At 38.5% G+C, this 22,490-nt stretch overlaps 1 protein-coding gene across 4 annotated transcripts in view; it reads left to right on the top strand.

The window, feature by feature from the left end:
* Positions 1-22,490, top strand: part of RFX4 (regulatory factor X4) — an 88,462-nt gene that overhangs the window by 25,210 nt on the left and 40,762 nt on the right. For 3 of the 4 annotated variants that reach the window (XM_064702527.1, XM_064702528.1, XM_064702526.1), the window contains 3 exons: positions 2,109-2,169; positions 7,971-8,094; positions 19,431-19,492. In XM_064702527.1, coding sequence (XP_064558597.1) covers positions 2,109-2,169; positions 7,971-8,094; positions 19,431-19,492 — 247 coding nt within the window. Of the gene's footprint in view, positions 1-2,108; positions 2,170-7,941; positions 8,095-19,430; positions 19,493-22,490 lie in introns of all 4 variants that reach the window. The other variant, XM_064702529.1, reaches the window with a different exon arrangement.

The following is a 22,490-nucleotide window of genomic DNA, read 5'->3' as shown; positions in this document are numbered from 1 at the left end:
ATTTCTAGGTCCCATCTATTCCCATACCTTCTGCATCCCTTTCCATCTTTTTAATAAAAAAGTGAAAGTTTGGCTGGCAGCTGGTTCGTTGGCAGAAAACAAAGCTGCACTATTTTCTTGTACAGAGAATTGACTTTGGGGTGACAAGCACTAATTCTGCAAAAAATTTATCTTTGTTGAAAATCCAGTTGTTCAATGGAAATTAATGCTTAAAAGAAATTTTCTGAGTTACAGTCGAAGTCCATCTGTTCCTTCTTGGTTTTAAGGGACAGTTAGGGGGGGATGCTGAGGGGTCTTTAAGAAGGATCCCCAGGAGGCAAACATACCTGAGGATGGAGAAGCAAATTGCAGTTTATGACCTAATTGTTAGTTTGTGTCGTTAAAACAAATTCTTAGGGAGGATTTGAGTGGGAGGAGCTGAGCATGGCGGGCGTGAAGCATGTCTGAGGGCAGGTTAAGTAAAGCACCTGCTTACAGCAGCTCACTCTTAGTGCAAGTGAAAAAAAGCTGGGCGGATGGGGGATGGAAAGTGTGCAGTGATATTGTGTAACTTGGATATTGACTTGAAGTTTGATGTCTGCCACGTATCCGGAGGGGAATTCAGCCCCCTCAGCGCAAGTGGAAAACATCCCACGGCTGGTCCTTGGGCCTGCGGGGCGGCAGCCACGGCCCCTCGGCATTCAGGCCCCGTGCGCCCGCGTTTGCTGCACGCCGACCGCCTGAACAGGAAAAACAAACGAAAGCCACAATTTAAAAGTGATTTGAGATGTGTATGTTGGTGCTGTGCGCTGAATAAAAGCGGGCCCTGAAAGGCAGGGAGGGAGTGTGCGGCCCAACAATGAGGGGCCCGTTGTGATGCAGATGCGGGGGTGGCCGCGCTGAGGCTCCGCGGGGAGCTGCGGAACGGGATCCGCTGGCGCTCAGGGATAAAGGATGTTCGGCTGGCACAGCTTCCGTGGCTAAGGCAAGTCCTGGGGGACGAGGGCTGCCCGCAGAGCCTTCACACCGGGGTGTTATTTGTGTGCTCGGCCTCCCCGCACAGCTCGAAAGGCTCCCGAGAGGGCCCGATGTGCCGAGGAGATAGCGCTGCTCCCCTAAGATCCCGCGTCCTAAAGGCTCGCTTAAATTACTTCTAAAAGTTAATTTCATGAAGAAATGCGACTTGCAGCTTGTTGTACAGGTTTACCCTATGGTTTAGGTATCAAAGCCATCTATGCTGAATGCTTTCATCGGGGACAAAGCTGTTAAAATATCAAAATGTGTTTGATACAACACTGTTTCCCAAAGAATAACATTCTGGAGCTGTTGATTGTGCTCCACTCAGCTTTCAACTAGGAATGTTTCATATGTTTAATAAAACACAATTTAGTCAGAATTATTCTATACAGATTTCCAAACTTTTTCAAAAGAACAAATGCCTCCTATGAAGAATCCAATATTTGAAGTTTTATTTTAATTACCTTTTTCTTTATTCATCTTTTATCTGAATTTTTGGAAAGTCAGCAAACCAGAGTTGCTTGGAAACAGTTAATGGGGAAAATTATCAGAGAAATCACCTGAAAAGGAATAAAGTATATAACAGAATATACACTTATTCTCATTCGGAATTAATCCCTGTAAATTTATAAACATCTAATAATTACCTTATGTTAAGATCAAACAATGGGTGTACCCCATTAGTTTAAATGCCTTATCTAATATAAAACTTGTGCAACGCAACAGTTCCCTTATAGTGAGTGAATGTTTACGTGTTCTCACATGCTGGTAGAGATCTAAGAGTTGCTTTTTTTCCATATAAATTTATCCTTTTCAATGTCAATATTCCTAGGCACCACTCTGCTCCTGCTATCAGTGCTATTTGCAGAGTTTACTGCCTTAAGCAGTATCTACAGATGGTAGTTTAGGGAACATCATTATTTACATTTCTGAATTTTAGCCAGAATTTTGAGAAAGCTTTGGCACTTGAGCACATTTTAATTGTTTTAAAATTTATTTTAATTAGATAAAAAAATTCTTACCTTTCAAACAATATTTCTTTTTAAAAAACAGTTCATGAATTCCTAAGAAATTCCTGATGAAATCACACAGCTTTTTTTGTTTCTTAACAGATGAGGAAAAAGAAAATAATAGAGCATCAAAACCGCATTCAACTCCAGCTACACTGCAATGGTAAGATGCCTTTTAAAAAGATCAAGAAAATCTATTAGTGTTTTTTTTTCTAATGCATTTTCCAGATGATGGAATAGAGCTTTTGGCCATCTTAGAGTTCTAAAGATCCTTTTACTGTAAGTGTTTCATGTGCCCGTTTGTAATCTGCACAGCATTTCTCAACAAATGTCTTACAGAATTTGTTTGAACAGAGGAAACTTCTGATACAGTTTAGAACATCAACTTAACGTATTTATTTGCCACCCTACCAGCTGATTATTTGTGATTTGTTGTCATCGTTACATTTATTGCAAAAAGAAAACTAGTACTGAGCTTTTTTTGTTCAAGACTCATATTTGTTTCAGTGTCTGATGAAGCCCACCCATACCAACTGTTTTACTGACATGAGATCTCTGTAATTTAACATAGAAGACAACAAAAGGAAAGAGTTTGAGGTTTGATTGCAAAATTAGTGAGGAGAAAAAAGGAAGGGTAATCAGGAAGAGAGAAAAGATAGTTTGAGAGTTAGTCTGCAGTGCTATAAAAATAAGTGCTGTTCCCTGTGATTTGCAGAAGTGTTTTAGTCTGCATGTTCTGTAATATGTACCTCTAATTCTGACATCCCTTTCTATAGGGCTATCTCTTAGACTTTTGTTGACTTTTGCCTTGATTTAGATATTTAAAAAGATAAGATTATTGGTAAAAACTGTGAGTTTTTTAAAAGCAAACTTCTTTCTCTGCTTTTGTCAGTCTCTTGGGAGATTTCACAGAAAAAAACAGAAAAGAATAATTAATTCAGTGTATTTTACTTCATTTTTTCTGCCTGTGAAATTACATGACTCTGTGAAACATGCAAAAATTATTTAGATTATTTCTTAAATAATTAAGATTATTTGCTTTTTAAAGTTAATTGGTGAGATTTTAGACTAAAACCAGAAGAATTATGGGTTGATTTTGACTAGGTTGCTGCCAGTATTCAGAAACTTACAGACACTTTCAAAGCAAATAATGAGATGGACAAATATAAATAAAGGCATTTAGTTTGGAGCTATTGTTTCTTTGTACCTATTTGTATCACAAAAGTTCTGTTTTTCAGAAGTTCAAGAAAAGTGAAGGACTTTTCTTTAACAGACACTCAAGAAAAATAGTAACTACATACAGGGAGAAAATTAAAATAATAATGAAACGTCATAGTGGTCATTTGTTATTTTTCATTATTAAGTCTCACAGCTTCAACACAGTTCAAACAGGATAATAAAGAACTATCTAGCTAAAATAAAATAGTAAGCAGGTCTTACCAGTCCCAGATTCAGAGCAGTGTTTATTTTGCAGTGAAGTCAGTCAAGAGCCTTTTCCACAGGAGCAAATAATGTCGTAGCCAAGAAGCTGGCATTAATTAGAACATCCATTAATACTGTTCCCAACAGAAAACATGCAAATACTGTAAACAGTCTTTAGCCAAATGTTTTCAAGCTTCATCAGTCATAAAGGTTAGTAAATCCCTAAACTCCAGGGATATTGAGCCCTGCTGGAATGTAGGGTGCACACTAATGCTCATTCAGCTGTGTTTGCAGTAGAATTCCAGAATTCTGGTTCTGAAAAGGCTGCTTGCAACTCCTTCCCTACTCTCTTGCTAGTGTACTGGCTTACTACCTGTCTATTCTATTATGTTCCTTACATGTTGAAATATATCAAATTTTCTTCCCTTTGAGTCTTCTGGAGCATCTGCAACTTCTTCCATTCATCTTCCACCCAAAATTCCATGAGTTAACACAAAGCAAAGAAGTTTCATGTTTAAAATCTTCAGCTGCTTTAAAACTGAATTATACAATTGGCTGAATTTATTAACAGGCACGTAGGTTAAAATTTTCCCAGCTTTTGAGCCATACCTACAGAACAATTTTCTTGTAGTTTCCATATGCTTTTCAGCACATGTACTGCAGTTTTGAATTGGTATTTCCTGGAGAAATTGATACACTAAATAAAATGAGAAGCTCAAAAGTTAGGGTGTGAGTGCTAAAATAGCAAGCTTATTTTGGATGAAGATGTGCACTGTTCTGGGAAGTCAGACTCATTAGCACTGTGTTATTTGTACTGCAGTAGAACCCAGCACCCAGTTTACCCAGGCTGGTAAACTGTTGTAATCAGTACTGTAAAATTTCTTCACAGAGCACTTCCTGGAGGTGTAGCTTTACATGCTGGACAGTTTTGCTCAGGTGTAGTAGTTAAACCTCAGCCAACAAGTAACACACACCTGCTCACTCACTCCTTCCTCTTCCCTGCTCTCACTAGGAGGAGAAAAGGTACAAGTAAAACCCATAGGCTGAGGTAAGGACAGATGAATAATTAAAGTAAAAGAAAATAATAATAATAGCAACTATAATAATAGTGTTAATGAAAAGGAAAAGGAGTAATAAAATCCAAGAAAAAATGTGATGTGCAATGTAGTTGCTCACCGCCTGCTGACCAAGGCCCAGCTCGTCCTTGAGCAGTGATCAGCACCTCACAGCCAACTCCCCCCAGATTATTTACGGGGTGTGATGTTCTGTGGTAGGGAATATTCCTTTGGCCTGTTCAGGTTAGCTGGTCTGGTTGTGGGCACACCCAGCTTCTTATGCTGCTGTTCTCTGGCTCAATGTGGGAGACTAGAGAGTTCTTGACTTGGGGTAAGCACAACTTAGCAACACTTGAAAGTGTTACCAGCTTTATTCTTATACTAAACCCAAATCACAGCACCAGGCACTAGGAAAAAGTTTCCCAGCCAAAAGCAGAATATCAGGCCTCACAGCAAGTATTTGCCCACTCAGGGAAGACTAAAAAATTTATCTGTGTATTCTTTGGGCAAGCATGTGTCCTGTCTTCTAAACACGATCTCTGGGCTGGAATCAAGAGGTGGAATTGGTGGGGTAAATTATTGTTTTCAGGATACAGTGCCAAACTGCCCTTGTTCTGGCAAACGGAGACCTCATAATTGTCTGCAGCATCTGGTGTCTGCCAAGTAAAAACTGGTCATGTTTTTACTGTTAGATGCTACTACCAGTTAGAGCTAGTGAAGGTGATGGAGTGTTGAAAAACAGAAATTGAGGAAATGTCAGGTGGAAAAAAAAAAGAGGAAAAAGGAGTAGGGAAAGCATAGCAAAGACAAGCGAAATAAGTACATTTTCTCACTGGTTCATATTGCCATCATCTTTATTAGTTATTCCTTGTCTGGAATCTTGCTGTAAAGAACAAATTGTATCAATCCCATGGGGAGATATCCTTAGTATTTGTGCCTCTCTAAAGGTGAAATATGTTGAACATTTTAAATGTGGAGGATGAAGATTAACTGAAGAAGCCAAGAATCGTGTCTGGATGACTGTGAGCCTGGCTAAATAGCCTTTTCCTGGAAACAGGAATGATGCTTTTGTTTTGTTTCGTTGATGACACAAAATGAAGTGAAAGGCCTGGTAAAGGTAACGTTACTGCCAAATACATAATAATTGAGGAAACTGCCAAATCCATCATAATTTGGGAAACTATACAAGCTAGAATTTAACTGTTAAGGCATGAATATAGCAGTACCTGGTATTCTGTGCTTATTCCATGTTCCTGTGCTCATTATTATTTGCAAAGCTATAGCTTGGCTCTAAAATGTTAATGTTTATTTCAGTGGTGAACTGGTTGACCAAGGTGTAAATGTGAAACTTTATTTTACTTCATTTTGGTGTGTGTATGTATTTACTTCCCCAAACACAGAATTATTCAAAGTACAGACCACCTAATCCCCCCAGTTTGTTGGCTTACAGTGTAGGTACTCTGAATAATAACAGTATTTTGAAGCTAAAGTCAACAAAACTATTCTATTCTCTGCAACATTTATAAAAATAATTTTAAAAGAGCAAGGTAAAGTACAGTGAGGGAATGAATTCTCCCCAGATTCATACTTCTTTATATGTTGTTATACTCCATAAAAATTAATCTGTTCTAGAATCTATGTGATTAACAGTGGTTAACATCACAGCCTTCAGATATAAAAGTAAATCTGTAACAACAACACAGATGTGACTCTGATATAGAATAATCTCATTTAATCTAGAACTATGTAAGGGTATATGGAGGAAGGCAGTAATAGGGACAGATAAAATTCCCTTTCCTGTGGAAAGATTAGGAGCTTTATTCCTATATTGTAGTGGTACAAAAGGTCTCATTGTGAGCTACTGGATTTCACATGGGTTTATTACAACACTGTATAAAATGTGTATATATATGTAAGTATATATTTGTAGCTGGTAATGATTTGTTAGGTAGGAGATTGCATTCCATTTTTTTCTACAATACTGTAGAATGAAGCTGGATTCAAAATATGATAAAATTGTTAAATAAAAGACAGGAAAATAAAAGAAATGGAGTAAGATGGGTTTTTGATCATTAAAAAAAGTTCAGGTATAATGGGGCATTTCATTTTTCAGTGTCAGACTAATGACTCTCTGTGAAAGAGAGGAGAAAAATAGAAAAATTCATCAGATATGAAGAGAAATAATTAACTGCTTTTCTTTCTGTCCCGTCTTGGTCACGGAAGCTGACATTCCAATTAGCAGCTATAGTATACAAACGAACTCTCCAGGTTTTGAAAGGAGGTTTTGTTAGAGCACTATGAAATTGAGGAAAGATGCCATGATGATATTTCTGTAGAAACCAGGAAAGAATAGATGTTGCCCATACCAACTGATTCCATTCATCTAGCTGGATGTCTTATTAAAATAGTTTGCAGTCACAAATTATAACGATAACTGAAATGGAAGGTAGGTAGATCCTCAAAAAGGCAGTGAAGGAAAGAAACAAGATATTTGGAAGGTGTTCTGCAGCTAACAAATGGCAGGGGATTATTTTATGTAAAACTGGATTTTTTTTGAGAATACATATTTATTTTTTAATACAGTTTAGAGGAAGTTACACCTAACTTCTTCCCTTACCCAGCAAGGCAGACAAGCACACTTGTGACAGTAGATGCCTATGACTGACACCATCAATGACAAGATTAATTGTGGTTTAATGTTAAGTGTGTATGTAAATATCTCTTGAAGATTTTTTGGGTCAGCAACCATAAAAATGGCATTTCAAAAGAATGTTTCTGCTAATCTATAGATTTGTAATGAGACCAGTTTGAAGCTTTAAAGATGAAGCTTATGCCTGCTCATATATTTGACATATAATTTAAAATTTTATAGTTATATTTTTATAGGGTTTTTTTTATGAAAAAATAAGGATAGTTTCTAAAAGGTAGAAAAGAATATTAATTCACTGAGGTTTTTCCAGCATTGTATCCAGATTGTGGTTTCTTTTTTTATTTTTCACTTTTCCCGTATACAATACCAAGAAAATATTGCACAATAAGATTTTGTGGATGCTCTTGAGTAGTAGCAAATTATTTGCTTTAGCTATACCTTCTTCCTCAAGGTAAGCAATTTTGCAGCTGGACAAGAGTGAAAAGAGTATCATGAAGCAAAGGTGATGTGTTCTGTAAAGGAGAGAATGCTTCCCCTCAGTGAGTATTTATTGTTTCATGGTTTTACTTGTATTTATTTACTGCAGGATGCTTTTAGGGTATACCAGATTGCTGGGAACTCACAGCCTATGGTTTTGATAGCAAGTATGAACCAAATGAAGCAAGTAAGTACTATGGGAATGAATTGAAAGGACGTTTAGGAACAAAGCCAACAAAATTTACTAGGCAAGAGGAAGTCAGAATGTTTGGTCTTAAAAGTTGAAGCTTTGTATACTATTTACTATACAGGACGTCCAACATACTTGCAGTTCTCTCTGTTTTATATTTGCATTTTAAGGCTGGAGGAGAATTATGAGATTGCAGAAGGTGTTTGCATTCCTCGAAGTGCTCTCTACATGCATTACTTGGACTTCTGTGAGAAAAACGACACACAACCTGTTAATGCTGCCAGTTTTGGGAAGGTAAGTCTAAGTTGCTGTATGACACCTTAAAATCTCACCTGGTTCAGGTGAATTTGCACTACTGAAAAGATCTAAATCTTTTACTGTTAGAGACAGAAGTGTATGAATGAAATCTCTTTGTGTATTTAAGTTATTGGACAAAGGCTAAGATTGTAAGTATTTTGATGGTTGGAATAACTTCTAAACATGGCTAGGCTTCAGAGTACATCAGTCCCCAGCCTAGCTGATGGTGATATGGTACAAAAAATTGGCAATTAAAATTGAATTGGAATTTCAGTACAAGCCAGTGTAAATGCATCTGCATTATGACCTGCACTGCTTAAACAAATGTATAATTTTTAAAAACAGAAGGGTAAAATTGAATTCTGGAGCATGTCTGTGCTGTTCTTGTAAGCATAATATGGAGATCCTTGAATTAATGATCTCAAATGATGTGGCAAATTCACATGGTAGAGTACAATGCCTCCAGATATGAAAGTGCGGAAAACATCCAGCTGCTTTTTGTGTGCACTGCAGGTTCAGGCTGCCAAGCTATCTAAGTTATCTTCTCACTGTGATTCCTCGTGCTTCCCTTTCCAATTCTGCTCTAGTAAGAGCCACTCTGGTTAGCTCCAGATTCACAGTGGAGATGCACTCCTGGTACAGAAATAGCTGTGCATCCTCTGGGTGTGAGCAGCAAAACTCTACACTGGTAGCAGATGTTAACAGCTGCCTAAAAGGTTACATAAAGTTTGTATTTTGGATTTGCTGGTCAGGTGATATTTTCCTCTCAGTGAAAAACAGGATAATATTTAAAACTGAAATTCTACCATAAAATGTGTCACAAGACTTTAAAACCTGTAGACTGAAAAATACAAAGTGTAGAGTTTGCCACTGCTTGCAAGCATGAATCTGAAGCCCATTGTCCTGCAAGCTGTTCTCTTTTAGTGTTTGCAACATTTGTTCTATAGAATTTCTGGGTATTCAAAGAAAGAAAAATGTTTCTAGGGTAAGTGCCTGTGTAAAGAATGGGTGAAGGATGTATTTAATGAGGTGACATTTTCTATAGTGCATCTTTAGGTCAGGCAGTTCGGAAAGGAAAATAAAGTGTACTGTGTTGTAACATTACCATGTTTGTTGTGTGTTGAAGACCTGCATAACTCAGTAGATTTTGTGTCAGGTTTCTGTTTAAATACTGCAGAACTGTGCATGAAGTTGTTCATTGTACACATTATTGCTACCAAGTGATAAGTATAGTGGCAACATGTAATTTAGGAACAGTGAAAATAAGAAACAGATTTCATGCAGGCTCACACATTTGGAACATGGCTCAAGTTTACACAATTCTACTTCTGCTCAAGTTTACACAATTCTACTTCTGCTGCTGCTGCTAAAAACTTCTGTAAATTGTAAAATGTAAATATTCCAGAATTTTTCCACCTGAACATAAATTTATTAGGATTTTCACCATTTATCAGTATGTGGCAGTTCTGTTATCCTGTTTAATACTTCATATCCCTCCTCTCCTGCCTCTCATATGTAGACCTGTTCATTGGTAGGAGTCCCTTGACCTAGCAGGACAGGTACTATGGTTTCCATTAAAAAAAATCACAGCATTGCAATGTGGTTTTCATGTGCTGTGGTCCAAGTGTTTTCCTCTCTGTTGCAAAAGAGTTCTGTAGCAGTGTTGCATGAAACTTTTTACTTTTTTTGTGGAGAAGAAGAAGCCCTACACAATCATCATGGTGGTGTTTCGCACTAGTACTTTGGGTGGCCATAACTTCTGCATCTGGGAACTGGCAATTCTCCACTGGTATGTCCAGGAACTTCAGACAGCTGGGGGAAAATACTGAAGTGAAACAAGCTTCTCCATCTGCAGAACCTGAGCAGACCCCACTGATACTTTCCAGCCTGTTCCTGCTAACAAAATGTACTGCATAGTACATTCTGCATTCTCTCAGTATCTTGCAGTCAGCTTCTCCTTTGGAGCATGTACATGTACAAAGTTTTAGCCAACATTGGTTATCGTGTGACTTAAATACCATATTGGCAAGGTGAGTTGCATAAATGCCTTGGAGACAGTTGGAGCGGTGCAGTGAAATAGGTGCTATTTAAGGCATTCTGCACTTAGCTGCTGCAACAGAGACCCTGCACACGTTTTCCCTCATTGGGAAACATCAGGAGCCCTGCAGCTGTCATTTCCTCCAGAGAAAGGAGCTAGTTGTTCTGTGAAATTGTAGGCAGTTCGCCTTTCAGTAGACCACATTGAATTTATGATTCATCTCCAAACTTTAGCTCTGCAGGCAATGTTAAATATTAAGGCTTTTTCTTCAACAAATTGGTAGTTTTTAGAAAGAGGTGTCGAGTTCAGCACATTAAAACAAAGTGTAATAAGTAACAGTGTTTTCTGTTAAACCTCTAGGACATGGGCTGGACCTCAGACACTTGGTAATATTGCACTAATGAAACCAAAATTTGTCTGGGGAGTAGAGAGATTAACAGAGAGTAATACAGACTGTTTTCTGAAGAAACCAAGCTAATAGCAATTAAAGGAACAAGAAGAACAAAGAACAGAAATACTGTATAAATAAATACCTTTTAAAAAACAACCTAAGCCACACAAAGAATATATAAAGTCATGAATACTCTATTATGGCTATTAATGGGATATTAGTATCATATTTCTCATATGAAAAAGGGAGCAGTAACTTTGTGAGTCAAGATTTTAGTGTTTTACTCACTCATTTAACATGCAAAAAAATCCAGGCAGTTTTTTCTATACCAGCATTTACTAATCTGCTATGCTGCCTAGTCTGTCATTACAGTACTTTTTATTGTGTGCTAATGACAGGACCTAGTATTCTCTTATATACCTTGACTAAATAGTAATTAGAGAGGGCTCAGTAATTCAGTAGGTACAGCTCAGCATCAGCATCAGGAGTGCAGTGTTATACTCCTGCTCTTGCTGTAGACAGCCAAGCATATTATATTTTGATTCCATGCAAAAGTGAGGCAGAAAAAGTAAAAATGTTCCATAGAACCAGTGAGAAGACAGGGAGGTACAGTGAGGCAGGGCAGGTGTGTCACTGAGTTATTAACAATTAAATGTTGCAGATGAGAACAAGCTCTCTCACAGTGAACATGTTCAGACTGAGAATTAGTCTGCAGGCAGGAGGAGTGAAAGCCCTGTTGCTGAGGTCACTTCAAAGGGATGGCAGCCTTGTGCCCCTGAGCCCTGTGCTGCCAATGCCTCGGGCTCTGCTCCGGGACCTTGGGGCTCTGGACAGCAGTTTCAGGTGTTTCCAGCTGAAAGTTCTGCCCCTGCCTGCTGCAGGGAATGTTCTGTAGATGTATGTTTGTTTTGGGTTTTATCTGAGCAACATGTTAATATAAAATGCTGGTGATTATTAACACACTATGCAAAGAGTTCTTACTGGGTTTAATCACAAAAACTAAATCATTCTTAATAAGGGCCTTCACTGAATAAAAAAAATCAGGAATGTTTTGAGCATTTTCAAAGCCCTCAGCAGCTACTGTGTAGGGGTGGGTGCCATAAGGCTTCTCCTGGCTCTATCATTCCTCCCAGCTGCTAGCTGCATTGGTAATTCTTTCAGCTTCTCTTTCACTTTTATTTCCAACACTGATTTTTGTTCTTGTTTCTTTTGTTACCCTGTATGTACACTGGGTTTTAGTCAGGACCCTCGAAGATGTAATCTTCCTCAACTGCAGCGATCTGTCCCATCCTCCGTGTCCTCAGTTCATTGCTTTAAATTTACTGGGCAGTGCTAATTCCCCTGCCGTGCCCTGCCACATCTCTCCCCCAGAGCACTGAGACACTTGTGGGCGAATCGCTTTGCATCCTCATGAAGCTGAGTTCTTCCCAACTCCCATGTGCCCCCTGGAGGATAAATACTTTCCTCTTCTGATTTCCTTTTTTTTCTTTTTCTTTTCTTTTCTTTTGGGGCTTTCCTGTGTGCCCCGTGTCTACCGTGTCTTTTGACAAGCAGTAACAAACTAATATTTGAAAAGGGAAACGAAGGTTGGTGACACTTGTCAGGGTGATTTTCCCCATCTGAGGTCCCTTTACATCATTTTGGCATCTTAAAGAGATTTAACATAGATGCATGCTCTCACAAATTTTGTTGCTCCGACTGGCTTTGCTGTAATTGAAAATTACATTCCAGTGAATGCATTTCACTAGATAATAGGCAAAGTTCACAATAGACTTGTAATATTGGTTAGGAAAGAACCTTTTTTCCCCAGTAGTTTACTTTGCTCCAGTGAGGTACAAGCTGTACGAGCCAGACTCCTTTTTCATGATGATGCACTGTGTCTATGCCCAGAAGTTTTGCTTTCAGAATTGTTCCTCCAAGCATGACTAGGATAAATAAGTTTTACAGTTTCTTGCTGTTATACTATATTATTTTAAAGTTTGAAAAGGGCAGAAAAGACCTTTATTGAATCCTCTCTGGTAATGACATTGTGATGTGATTGCATTCTGATTTGTCTTTGCATTGAAATGCACATATCAGGAAATTGCCTGCTGTTGTTCGTAAGGAGATACTTCTTCTGAAGATGTGTTTATTTCTTTACTCTCAATTTGCTCTTAAGTAGCCTCAATAGTAACTGATACAGCAAAGCCGAATTTACTCTTAGTGCTCTCTTCTGATGGATTAAAACAACACTCGCTCTATTATGAGCAATTTCTACAACACTGAATACAAAAATAGAACTGGGGGAAAATATCAATGTAAATGTGAGGATGTCGTTTCTCTTATTGCACTGAATGAGTCTGTCACTGCTATCTGAGCAGTCCCTAGTTTCCCTTCATCCCTTTTGGGCAGCTAGGATTCCTGACTGAAGAATAGTTACCACCACTATGAGTTTTCTTCCCAGCTCTGAATCTTCTAGGCCAAGATCCTCTGATGAGACCATAATAACACAAGTCCTGCAGAAGCAAGCAGTCATGCTGATGTGGGCCATGGTGATCCTGCAGAATAGCTGTAATAGTCTTTGCTCCCTTGGCTCTACTTAGCTGATTCTTTCAGTGTTGCAGGTTACTGACCACTGCCTTTTTCTTCTTGAGCTTGGGAAGTAAGAAAACAAGTGAGGACACCTCAGTTTCTCTGGAGTGACTGTTGCTTTCTCAATACCCTACAGAAATGGGACTTTTAGTGTTTTGGCCACTTCAAGCATCTGGCTTCCAGTTATGCCTTAAGCATGGATTAGCCCCAGGGCTGCTTTACCTCATGCCTTGTCAGCACGCCCCAGAGGCTGTGCTTACAGCTCAGGGTCTGCCAGAGTGCAGGGATCCTGGCGCTCAGCCTTTTCCCACAGATAGGCTGGGTGATGGCAGGCACTGTGCTGGCACCAGTACAGAGCAGGGTGAGTTGTGCAGGGCTTTAGATCTGCTTGGCTTCAGCAAGTCAGCACCAAAAGTGGGTGCAGCTCAGCTAAGGATCTGAGGCAGAGCACTCAGTGTTTGCAGCTTTGTTGGGGTGCAGTAATCTGTTTGATCATGCCTTAGGCTGAATTCTGTCTGGCCAGAGGAACTGCTGAAGGAGGATATTGTTTTATGTAGATGAATTTGAGAAGCGGTCTTGCAAGCTTCATTGCAGCGTCCAGTTCAGTCGGAGTTCCTCACAGAATCTAATCTCCATAGCAAGCAGAGTTGGGCACAGACATTAGACAAAAGGCCAGCAGATTTTTCTGCCTTGCTTTGCAGTGTCAGTTGAGCCATATCAGTGCAAGAAACAAGTTCTTATCCTAGAGTTAGACCATGCCCTATTCCAAAACTTAGGAAGGTAAGTGGAGAGAAATGGGAAGGTTATTGAATCTTGACAGACAACAGATCTGCGGCCAAGATACTGAGCCGGTACACTGCAGCCTTCCCTCCTGGCCACGCAAGTAAACAAGCAAGGGGTAGAGAAGGTATAGACACAGTCATGCCCATTCTCCTTTTGTTTACACAGTTTGGTGGATTTGAGAGACAGAAATGGTGTTTCAGGCTACTTTGATTATGCTCTTTCCTATCAATGGATGTTTCTTGGTGCAAATTTTCTTGACCATTTCCTCAAGACAATATGATGCTGAATCAGCCCCACGCCATTTTGAGCCGAAAGGAACCTCTTAACACAGGTGTTAATAATAACACCTATCTCAGAGGAGGATTTTGAAAAGCAGTAAAGCTGATGGGGAAACCCTGGAAAGACCCAGCAGGAACAGTACTGGGTCAAAGATGAATGAACCAAAGACCCTTTCCCTTAAAAGACTGGGGACATCAGTATTGCTTGTGTTTCATAGCAGTGAGAATAAGGAAAACATAGCTCTGTGAGAATGCAGTTATGTTTGTTATCACTGACTTTTTCCTACTGCCAAGGCAAAGAATCTTAAGACTGAAACATCACAATAGAAGTTAGTAAATAAACACATATCTTCTATGCCTCACTTCACAAAAGAAAAGCATGCTGTCTACATATGGGACCTGAAACCTGAATTGAAAGAAGCAGAACTAGGCCCTGTTATGAAGAATTGTTATGGGAGGAAAGAGAATTTATTCCACAGTATGTAGAATCTCACTAGAATCTCACTGAGCTAGGGAGTGCACTGCCTGGAATCCACTTCTCATTCTGGCAGTGTGAATTTGCTGGGTTGCCAGTTAATTTGATCTTATTTCTCTGCTTTGTGAAGTTCTAGAAGCAAGGCTAGAATTATATCAAATAGAAAGGAACATGAGTAATGAAGAATAACATCCCTCTAGATCAGGTGCATCATGCCTTTTGAAAAGCAGAAATTTAAAACATTCTAGTGGAAAGACATCCTCTACCTGTTGCCCCAGAGTAAAATTTAATATTTTGACAAAGGAGGGAGGAAAAGGGTTATTTCTGAAATTTCCAGATGTCTCTAGTTTCTTCCATCCTTACTTGCATGAAGAAAGACACATAAGATGCTTTATAAGATTTCTTTTCTCTGATTTGTTTTGACATATCATAGATGATTTTAGATGCAATAATTTGGAAACATAGAGTTCAACGTTTGGTAGTGAATGCAATGAGGAGTGATGGGTGACAGCATGGTGGTGAAAGCAAAATGTCCATGCCCATGGCAGAGTGTTTGGAAAAAGAAGATCTTTAAGATCCGTCCCAACTCAAGTCATTCTGTGATTCTGTAATTCCTCATTTAAACGCTGAGCCTGGATCTGCTTGTGTTAGAATGTTACAGAACTGGAGATGTGGGGAGAGAGGCAGGGGCAGAAACGACAGTAATGAGGTTGAAAGAATGCACCCTTGCAGCCATTTGTGGGTAACAGAAGGAGCTCCTGCAGTTAGCAATGCCTAAAATTAATAAATTGTGCAGACTCTAATACAGACCCTTAGAGGATCTTTTTTAGTTGTTGCTCATAAAGTTTTCTGTGTTTTACATGGATGCTCAAGAAGCCCATTTAATTTTATTGCCTTAAGAATAACCAAAAATACAAGTAACTAGATATTTAATTCAAGTTTATTCAGATACCTCTGCTAGGTTTAAAAAGCTTAAGTAGGACAAAAATCATGTTATCTCCCCATGTGATCGACCTGCACAGATATTCCAAAACCCATTTGTCAGGATTGTCTGAAGCAATGTTCAACAAATGCTAACCTGGACATACTAGTCCTCTGAAAAAAAGTGTAAACTATATATATATATATGTTGTTTTATAATGTAATGGCTTTATTTTATGTATGCAGTAAGCACTCACCAGCCTTGTGAAGGCTGACCTAGAACAGAGACTAGACAGAGTGAAAGAATAAAGTAGGTATTTATTAAGAGGCCTCAGATAGATACACCTTGGGCAGCACAACCCAAAATGGCCACAAAATGGACGACAGGTTCTCACACTTTTGTAAGTTTTGGTCCATTAGCATATTGGAACTAATTTTCCAATTACAATTTCAGCCCATGAAGTCCCATCCTTCTTGTTTTCTCTCTTTGGTCCACCATTGTTTATGGTCTTGGGCCTGAGATCTGGATAGGCTGTCCTTGGGTCCCCAGAGAAGGAATTGTTTTGTCTACCTATTCTGTGAGAGCTTACTGTCCCTTAATATGAAGCCTAGACTTACACACTAAAGCAGAATAGAATCTGGAAAATATAAAATCTAAAACCTGAGGCATCAAACAGTTCTTCGTGTTATTGCTTTTAATCAAGGAAGGCATAGAAGATCTTTGGTAGGCAGAAGGCAAGATCATGTGTTAAGCAGAGTACAGAGAAAAGAGAGGGAGAACACATTGAAGTTCAGTAACTGAGAAAGAAATTGCAGGAACCATTTTTTTCTGAGGCTAACATAGTAGGGACAGAAGCTATTTCCATGTGAAATTCCTGGTCTACATGTGTTTCAAAACTAAAAATCAGGTAGCCTAAAATACTGCCCAAAAGTCAAAATTGCCATTTTACTTAGGTGAAATTTAATTAGGAAAATGAAAAACCTGTACCTTTTTACTCAGCAGTTTTTACTGGGCAGCTGGAATTATGGTCACTTTGGAGAAGTGTGAGACGAAATTTTAGCTCCACTGAAGGACAGTGTTAGATTTTACCGCTGTTACTGTTGAGAAGCCAGAACTACTGTGAGAACAGGGACTTCCCATTCAGAAAATAGCTCAGACTGCGTGGTCTGGTCTTGATTCATTTGCTTGTGCAAACCTCACTGCAGTGATGGGAGGAAAATGATCCAATTTAGTTTTCAGATCCAAACCTAGATTTTCATGTCTGGCAATTAGAACCCACTTCCCTCCCCACACAACTGTAAAGTTAACACATTTTGTCTCTAGATCTTTAAAAGCTAATAGACATTAAACCAAAAATTAGATACTTGTGCAGTGATTTTTCAGGTTGACAATGATAAATTTTTTTTAAAACTACGTATTTGGTTCTCTGCTTTTTCCACTGATTTCAGCACACAGTGAACTCCACTTTGTCCTGCCTGATTTCCTCTCCCCTTTCAGAGTAATCTTCCTGCCTTTACCAGTATTATTGCACAGAGATTTGCATAAGCATAGCTGAATATAAACATTTATATGAACAGAGAGTTCTTTTAGTACCTGACTTGTTTCATTTCAAACACAGACATTAATAACCATGCATATATGTACAAGCGCCTAGGTGTAAGCATACCATTTTATATTTTATATATGCAACATTAGATAAAATAGTCCTGGCTCTTTTTCCAAAGCTTTGCTTGATTATTCTCTTTTTGGGTTTTTTTGTAAATTACTGGGAAATTGTGTTCTAAGTGATGCATACTTTTAAGATACATTCTGAGAGGTGTATTTTTTTCAAATGTACTGGATTTGAAAAGCAAACAAAGAAAAGAAAAAGGGATCATCTGATCAGCTGCTTCATTATTATTCTGTTTTCCTGATCACCTCTGCCGTAGTATGTAGAAATTGGCTGATTTATTTAAATCCCAGTAACTCCCACAGCATATGGTTCATAAAGTAGCATTTACAGTTTGCATTGTAACACTTCACTGCTGTTAGAAAGACTTGAAAGTAATACGGTTTGATGCTGTTCCTAGAGGAAAACGATCTCTAATATTAAATCAACTGCTGTAAGAGCTGCTTTTGGACAGAGAGATGGTATTTTCTGAATGACAACTGACACAAAATAACTCCCCCCAAAAACCAATCAAAAAACTAACACAACCAGTCTTTAAAAAATCCCCTAGCCCAAAAGAAACCATCCTCAGAAAGTAGTTCTTCAACACTGCCTTTTTTTCCCACAGCCTTGTGGAGCCCCCAACCCTGTCTGCAGAAAATGAAAGAGAGAGGGGTGGGATTAATGTGTAATTAAAGGGAATTTGGAAGGCTGAGATGTTGCGGAATGTTAGATCAGTAGCTGGAACAGCATGTGGTGTTCTTTAGGCAGGTTCATTGAATCCATACAAAAAAAGAAAGAAGGGCTGCTTGCCTGTCTGCTCATTTATCAAACAGCTAGGCTGAACTTTCACAGCTCCACAAAAGTGTTTTACTGTTTGCTGAAGTTTTGCCCCAGAAATTAAAACTGAACAACCTAGCGACTCTGAGTCTTTGCTGCATTTTTGACATCAGCCACCTTGTGTAAAGCTCTTGGAAAACAACTTAGGTCAATTTTTATGTGATACTAAGGGAAGATGGTTGTACCTTTGCTAAAACCCCCCAAAGAGTACTGAAGAAATGGTCAAATATGTGACATTGTAATGTCTATATTTATATAGCACCTTTTGATCTAAATACGTGTTCCAAAGCTTTCAGTCATCTGTCAGGATTAAATATTTATCAGGGAGGCAACATGGGTAATGGAGAAAAAATCTATATTATTTTATCAATTTTAATTGACTTTATTCCTAGTTGAACAGTTATATTCCATCTTGCAGGCTTGTTTTCCTTTAATATTGGTTGGTGTTACCCCTAAAGAGGAAGCATTTAGTGATTTATGTAACAAAAACACAATTAAAATGGATTACAGATTTTAAAAGGAAGGAACTCCTTTGCAAGTAAATCTTCAAGGCTTACTGCACTTTTTGTTGCATGACTGTTCTGGCAGAAGACTTTTCCTACTACAGCAGACCCCAGTGAGAATCTGGTTGAATCCTTGAAGGTGCTGAGCATCTCCTTTCCTGCAACAACAGCAAAGCTTTTTCATCAGGATTAGCTTGGTTGATAGAGTCTCTGGTGACTTAAGGCAAAATCTACATTCATTGATTTATTTCCTTAAATGCAACTGGTCCTGAAGAAGTTTTGGTTGCAGTAGCAACGTTCTTTTAATGTCTGCTGACACACTAGAACTTGGATTCTTAATGACATCCTGCTGTTTCTGAGATCCACTTGTTTTCCATAGAGGATGAATTGATTATGAGGTATCTTTACAAATGCCATGATGAGTTTTCCTTGGTAGAGGTGATGCCCCTGTCAAAAACCGAAACCTTTTTAGAGAATCATATTTTAGAACAAGAAGTGTTTAGTGGCTGGTTTGTGAAGGTCTGTAGAGAATTTTGTTGATCCTGCAAAGTGACATAAGTAGTAGGCCAATTCTAATTACAGTTCTCCTTAGTTAAGAGGCAGAACTAATCTCAGATTTTAAAGGTAATATGTTCTATTCCAGTAACTTCTGAAAGTATTTAAATTAATGGTAGTTAATGAAATTATAGCGACGTTTAAGATATTTCCCCTCCCCTTCAGAAGTGGAATAAATCAAGAGCTTTATTTCTGATTTCTCCAACCACATATTTTGTAGACATCACAGTACAGTTTTTCTACTTTTTTGTCTTAAAAGTCCATATTAATTTAAGCATTAGTAAGTGTGTGTTTCCATTTGTCTTAATATCAGCTCTATCTATTTGCAGATAATAAGACAACAGTTTCCACAACTAACGACAAGAAGACTCGGAACAAGAGGCCAATCAAAGTAAGCAGTGTATGGTATTATTATCATCTCTCACAGGGCCCCATCTGGCTGGAATGAGAACAGGCACTAATTTGTGCAGTTGGGAACTTAAAACAACTTTGGAGGTTCTATTGTAGTCTTTACATTATCTTATAGATTCAGCAGTGATCCTCTAAAGGTGGTCATTTTACTCATTTGATTAGCAATATTTTTCATATTGCTTTTTATCTCAACTCACTTTACACAATATAAAGGACATTCACTGTTGGAGGCTGGGAAGTAACAACAGGTTAGCGTCACGTTTCAGGCTAGAGAACAAGTGTCAGAACACTCTTTAAAACTTAGGAAGAACATGCATTGATCTAAACTGAAACTGCTCACAAACCTGTATTTAACCACCATTTTTCCCATGTAATGAAATCCAACATACCTTTAGGTGACTAAAGAATTAACTTATTGCCTTGCCCAAACGATAGGTTTTTCTGAAAACAGTTCCTCCTAATTCCAGATTGAGAAACTGATTCAGAATTTAGAATGTGGTTTCTGGGATATTTGACTTTTTCCAATTGTTGATAAGTTGTGATTCTACCAATTAATGTAGAAGATACTACAATGTTTTTACACTTTTTTCTGCTTGTGGACTCCAAGAAATTTTTCCAGGGGAGCTTTGAATCTTTTTGTAGCAAGCATAAGGCCCCTCACATAATAAAATCTGCTTTTCTCATTAGCTTTCACAGAATCCTACAGAGTAGCAAAAGTGTAGTGTCTATAGATCACAAGTGAAAAACTATGGAAGGGGAAATGAAAATGTGAAATGGTGTGTTGAAAAATGTTGTGGGTAAAGCTTCTCTTGCAAAATAAAGCCTGTAAAACACAATATGGCTAAATGCTGAGAATTAAATATTCTATTAAGATGGAGCTTACATACTAAAGCTAGAATGAACTGCTCTTTAAAGAAAAAAAGAAACTAAGATGCTAAAAGAAATGCCATTGAAGACAACTTTACTGTGGCTCTACTACTGTGTGTAGCTCTTCTACTAACTGGTCCATGCAAAACAGTATTTCTTTGATGGGACAAAATGTTCTTCCCTGTTCTTCCCCCCAGCTTGATATTTCCTTAGTTTTTATAACTAAGATTTCTTTTTCTAGAGCAGACATATTTAAGTAGCTAATTGAAATTTCATTTTAGGAATGATCCCAAATGGAAATTCAGAGTTGCCATAACACCACTCATCAAAGCCACCAGAAATCTCTCAGGTGGAAATTCTGAGCTAGCCCAACAGCATACTAGGAAAGAATGATAGGACCACAGTAAGAGAGTCAGGATTTTGTACTGAATATAAGTTTTGTGAAGACAGAGTGAAAGTGTGTACAAGATGCCTTGTGGACATATTCATATGAATACCCCCTATTGCCCATCAAATCTTCCTGGCATCAGCTGCAACTTTTGTTACTTGTCCTTACATTTAATGAAAGGAGTGAGGACTGCTCTATTTCCAAACCAGAACTTCTCCCACTCCAGGAGTCTCTCAGAGGGCAAGACACTCTTCATCTGCTAACTAGGGGTGCCTTGCAACTCCAAAAGCTGTCTCTTTACTCTCACCGAGACTTAATATTTCTTGCACAATTTCCCTGTAACCTGCCCGCCTGTCAGAGCAGCTTTCAGGTCACATACTCCTTTCACGCCACTTGTGCAATGGTTCTGCCCCCTGTCTAGCAAATAGGGTTTCTGTCATGCACACAGAGACTACCTGTGTGCTATATTTTAAGAAAAATACTCTCCTTGGTAGACGCAGCACAGCTGTAACTGAGCTCTGGTTTTGTTTTCAGAAACATCTGACTGCATTCCAGTTAAGTGTTACATAAAGAAATTACTTTAAGCATTAACACTTCAGTCCCTTTATCACCAACTGTGCTGACCAATTGCTGCCAGTATTATTTTTGTTCCACTTCCCTGCTACTGCCAAAGGGAATTCAGTCATAGAAGTGGTTAAGACTATCTGACTTCACACTGTTCTGCCTTCAGTCTTTTTATAGCACAGCTGCCTTGGAACATTTCTAAGTTCAGAGCTGCATTGTTGGTGCTCATCAGTGGAGAGCTTTCTGTTTTGCAGCTGGTTTATTGGTGTGAGCATCCAGATGCAGCTGTTCTCTGTCACACTGAGCTTAGAAACAGTTCCACCACAGGTGAGCCGTGAGAAGGCAGCTGAACATAAAAGCCAGCTTCTTCCTGTGTTGTAGTCTGAAACTCTTCAATTTGGTACATAAGGTGTGAGTGGAAGCTACACTGTGTGAAGGGAATTTTGCTCCTTTCTTTAAAGGAATGCTGTATATAAGAGATCAATGAGGGTAAAAACTATTTCACTTAAACACAAAAACGATTTTGTTGTCTGCATATTATTCTTCTACATATCAAACTTTCAAGCCCTGTTTATTGAGCTAAGTTGAAGGGGTTTTTTCTGATAGGAATACAAAAAATAATTGGAAAATAATCTGTGTAAACTACTTCAGTGAATTTTTGCACTTTGGGATAGTAAAATTAATGAAAAAAGAAGCTATGTAAATAATTTTGGAGTTAATTTTGCTGCTGCTGTCTGTATGATTTTAAACTCCATGAAAACCTCTTTTGTGCAGTTTACTACTAAGTGAAATATACCACGAATTAAACACTGCACAGTGAAATTCTACTATATTTTCCAGGCTTGGGTTTTTTTTTTGCTTCACTGATTTACGACAAAACTTGATACAGGACTGACCCCTGTTTAAAGTTTAAATTATGTTTAAATTAATTGAAATTTAAATTATACAAGCCTTTCAGTCCTACATGCTCTTTTTCCCTCTTCCTGCCCTTCCCTGAGCAATTTGTGCTGCTGGCTCCCCAGAGCATTTCCTTTTGGGTTCCCCCACCCCAGATGTAGCACATAGGCCGTGTGTGAGTTTTATGGCCTTTATGTTCAGTGCACACCTGGCAGCTGCCAGGGACCAAACTGGGCACTTAAACCAAGAGCTAGAGGTGCTA

This window comes from Zonotrichia leucophrys, chromosome 1A (assembly GCF_028769735.1).
Source record: "Zonotrichia leucophrys gambelii isolate GWCS_2022_RI chromosome 1A, RI_Zleu_2.0, whole genome shotgun sequence".
NCBI lineage: Eukaryota > Metazoa > Chordata > Aves > Passeriformes > Passerellidae > Zonotrichia > Zonotrichia leucophrys.
The sequence above is the reverse complement of the archived record's forward strand: the minus strand, read 5'-3'. Positions and strand labels throughout refer to the sequence as shown.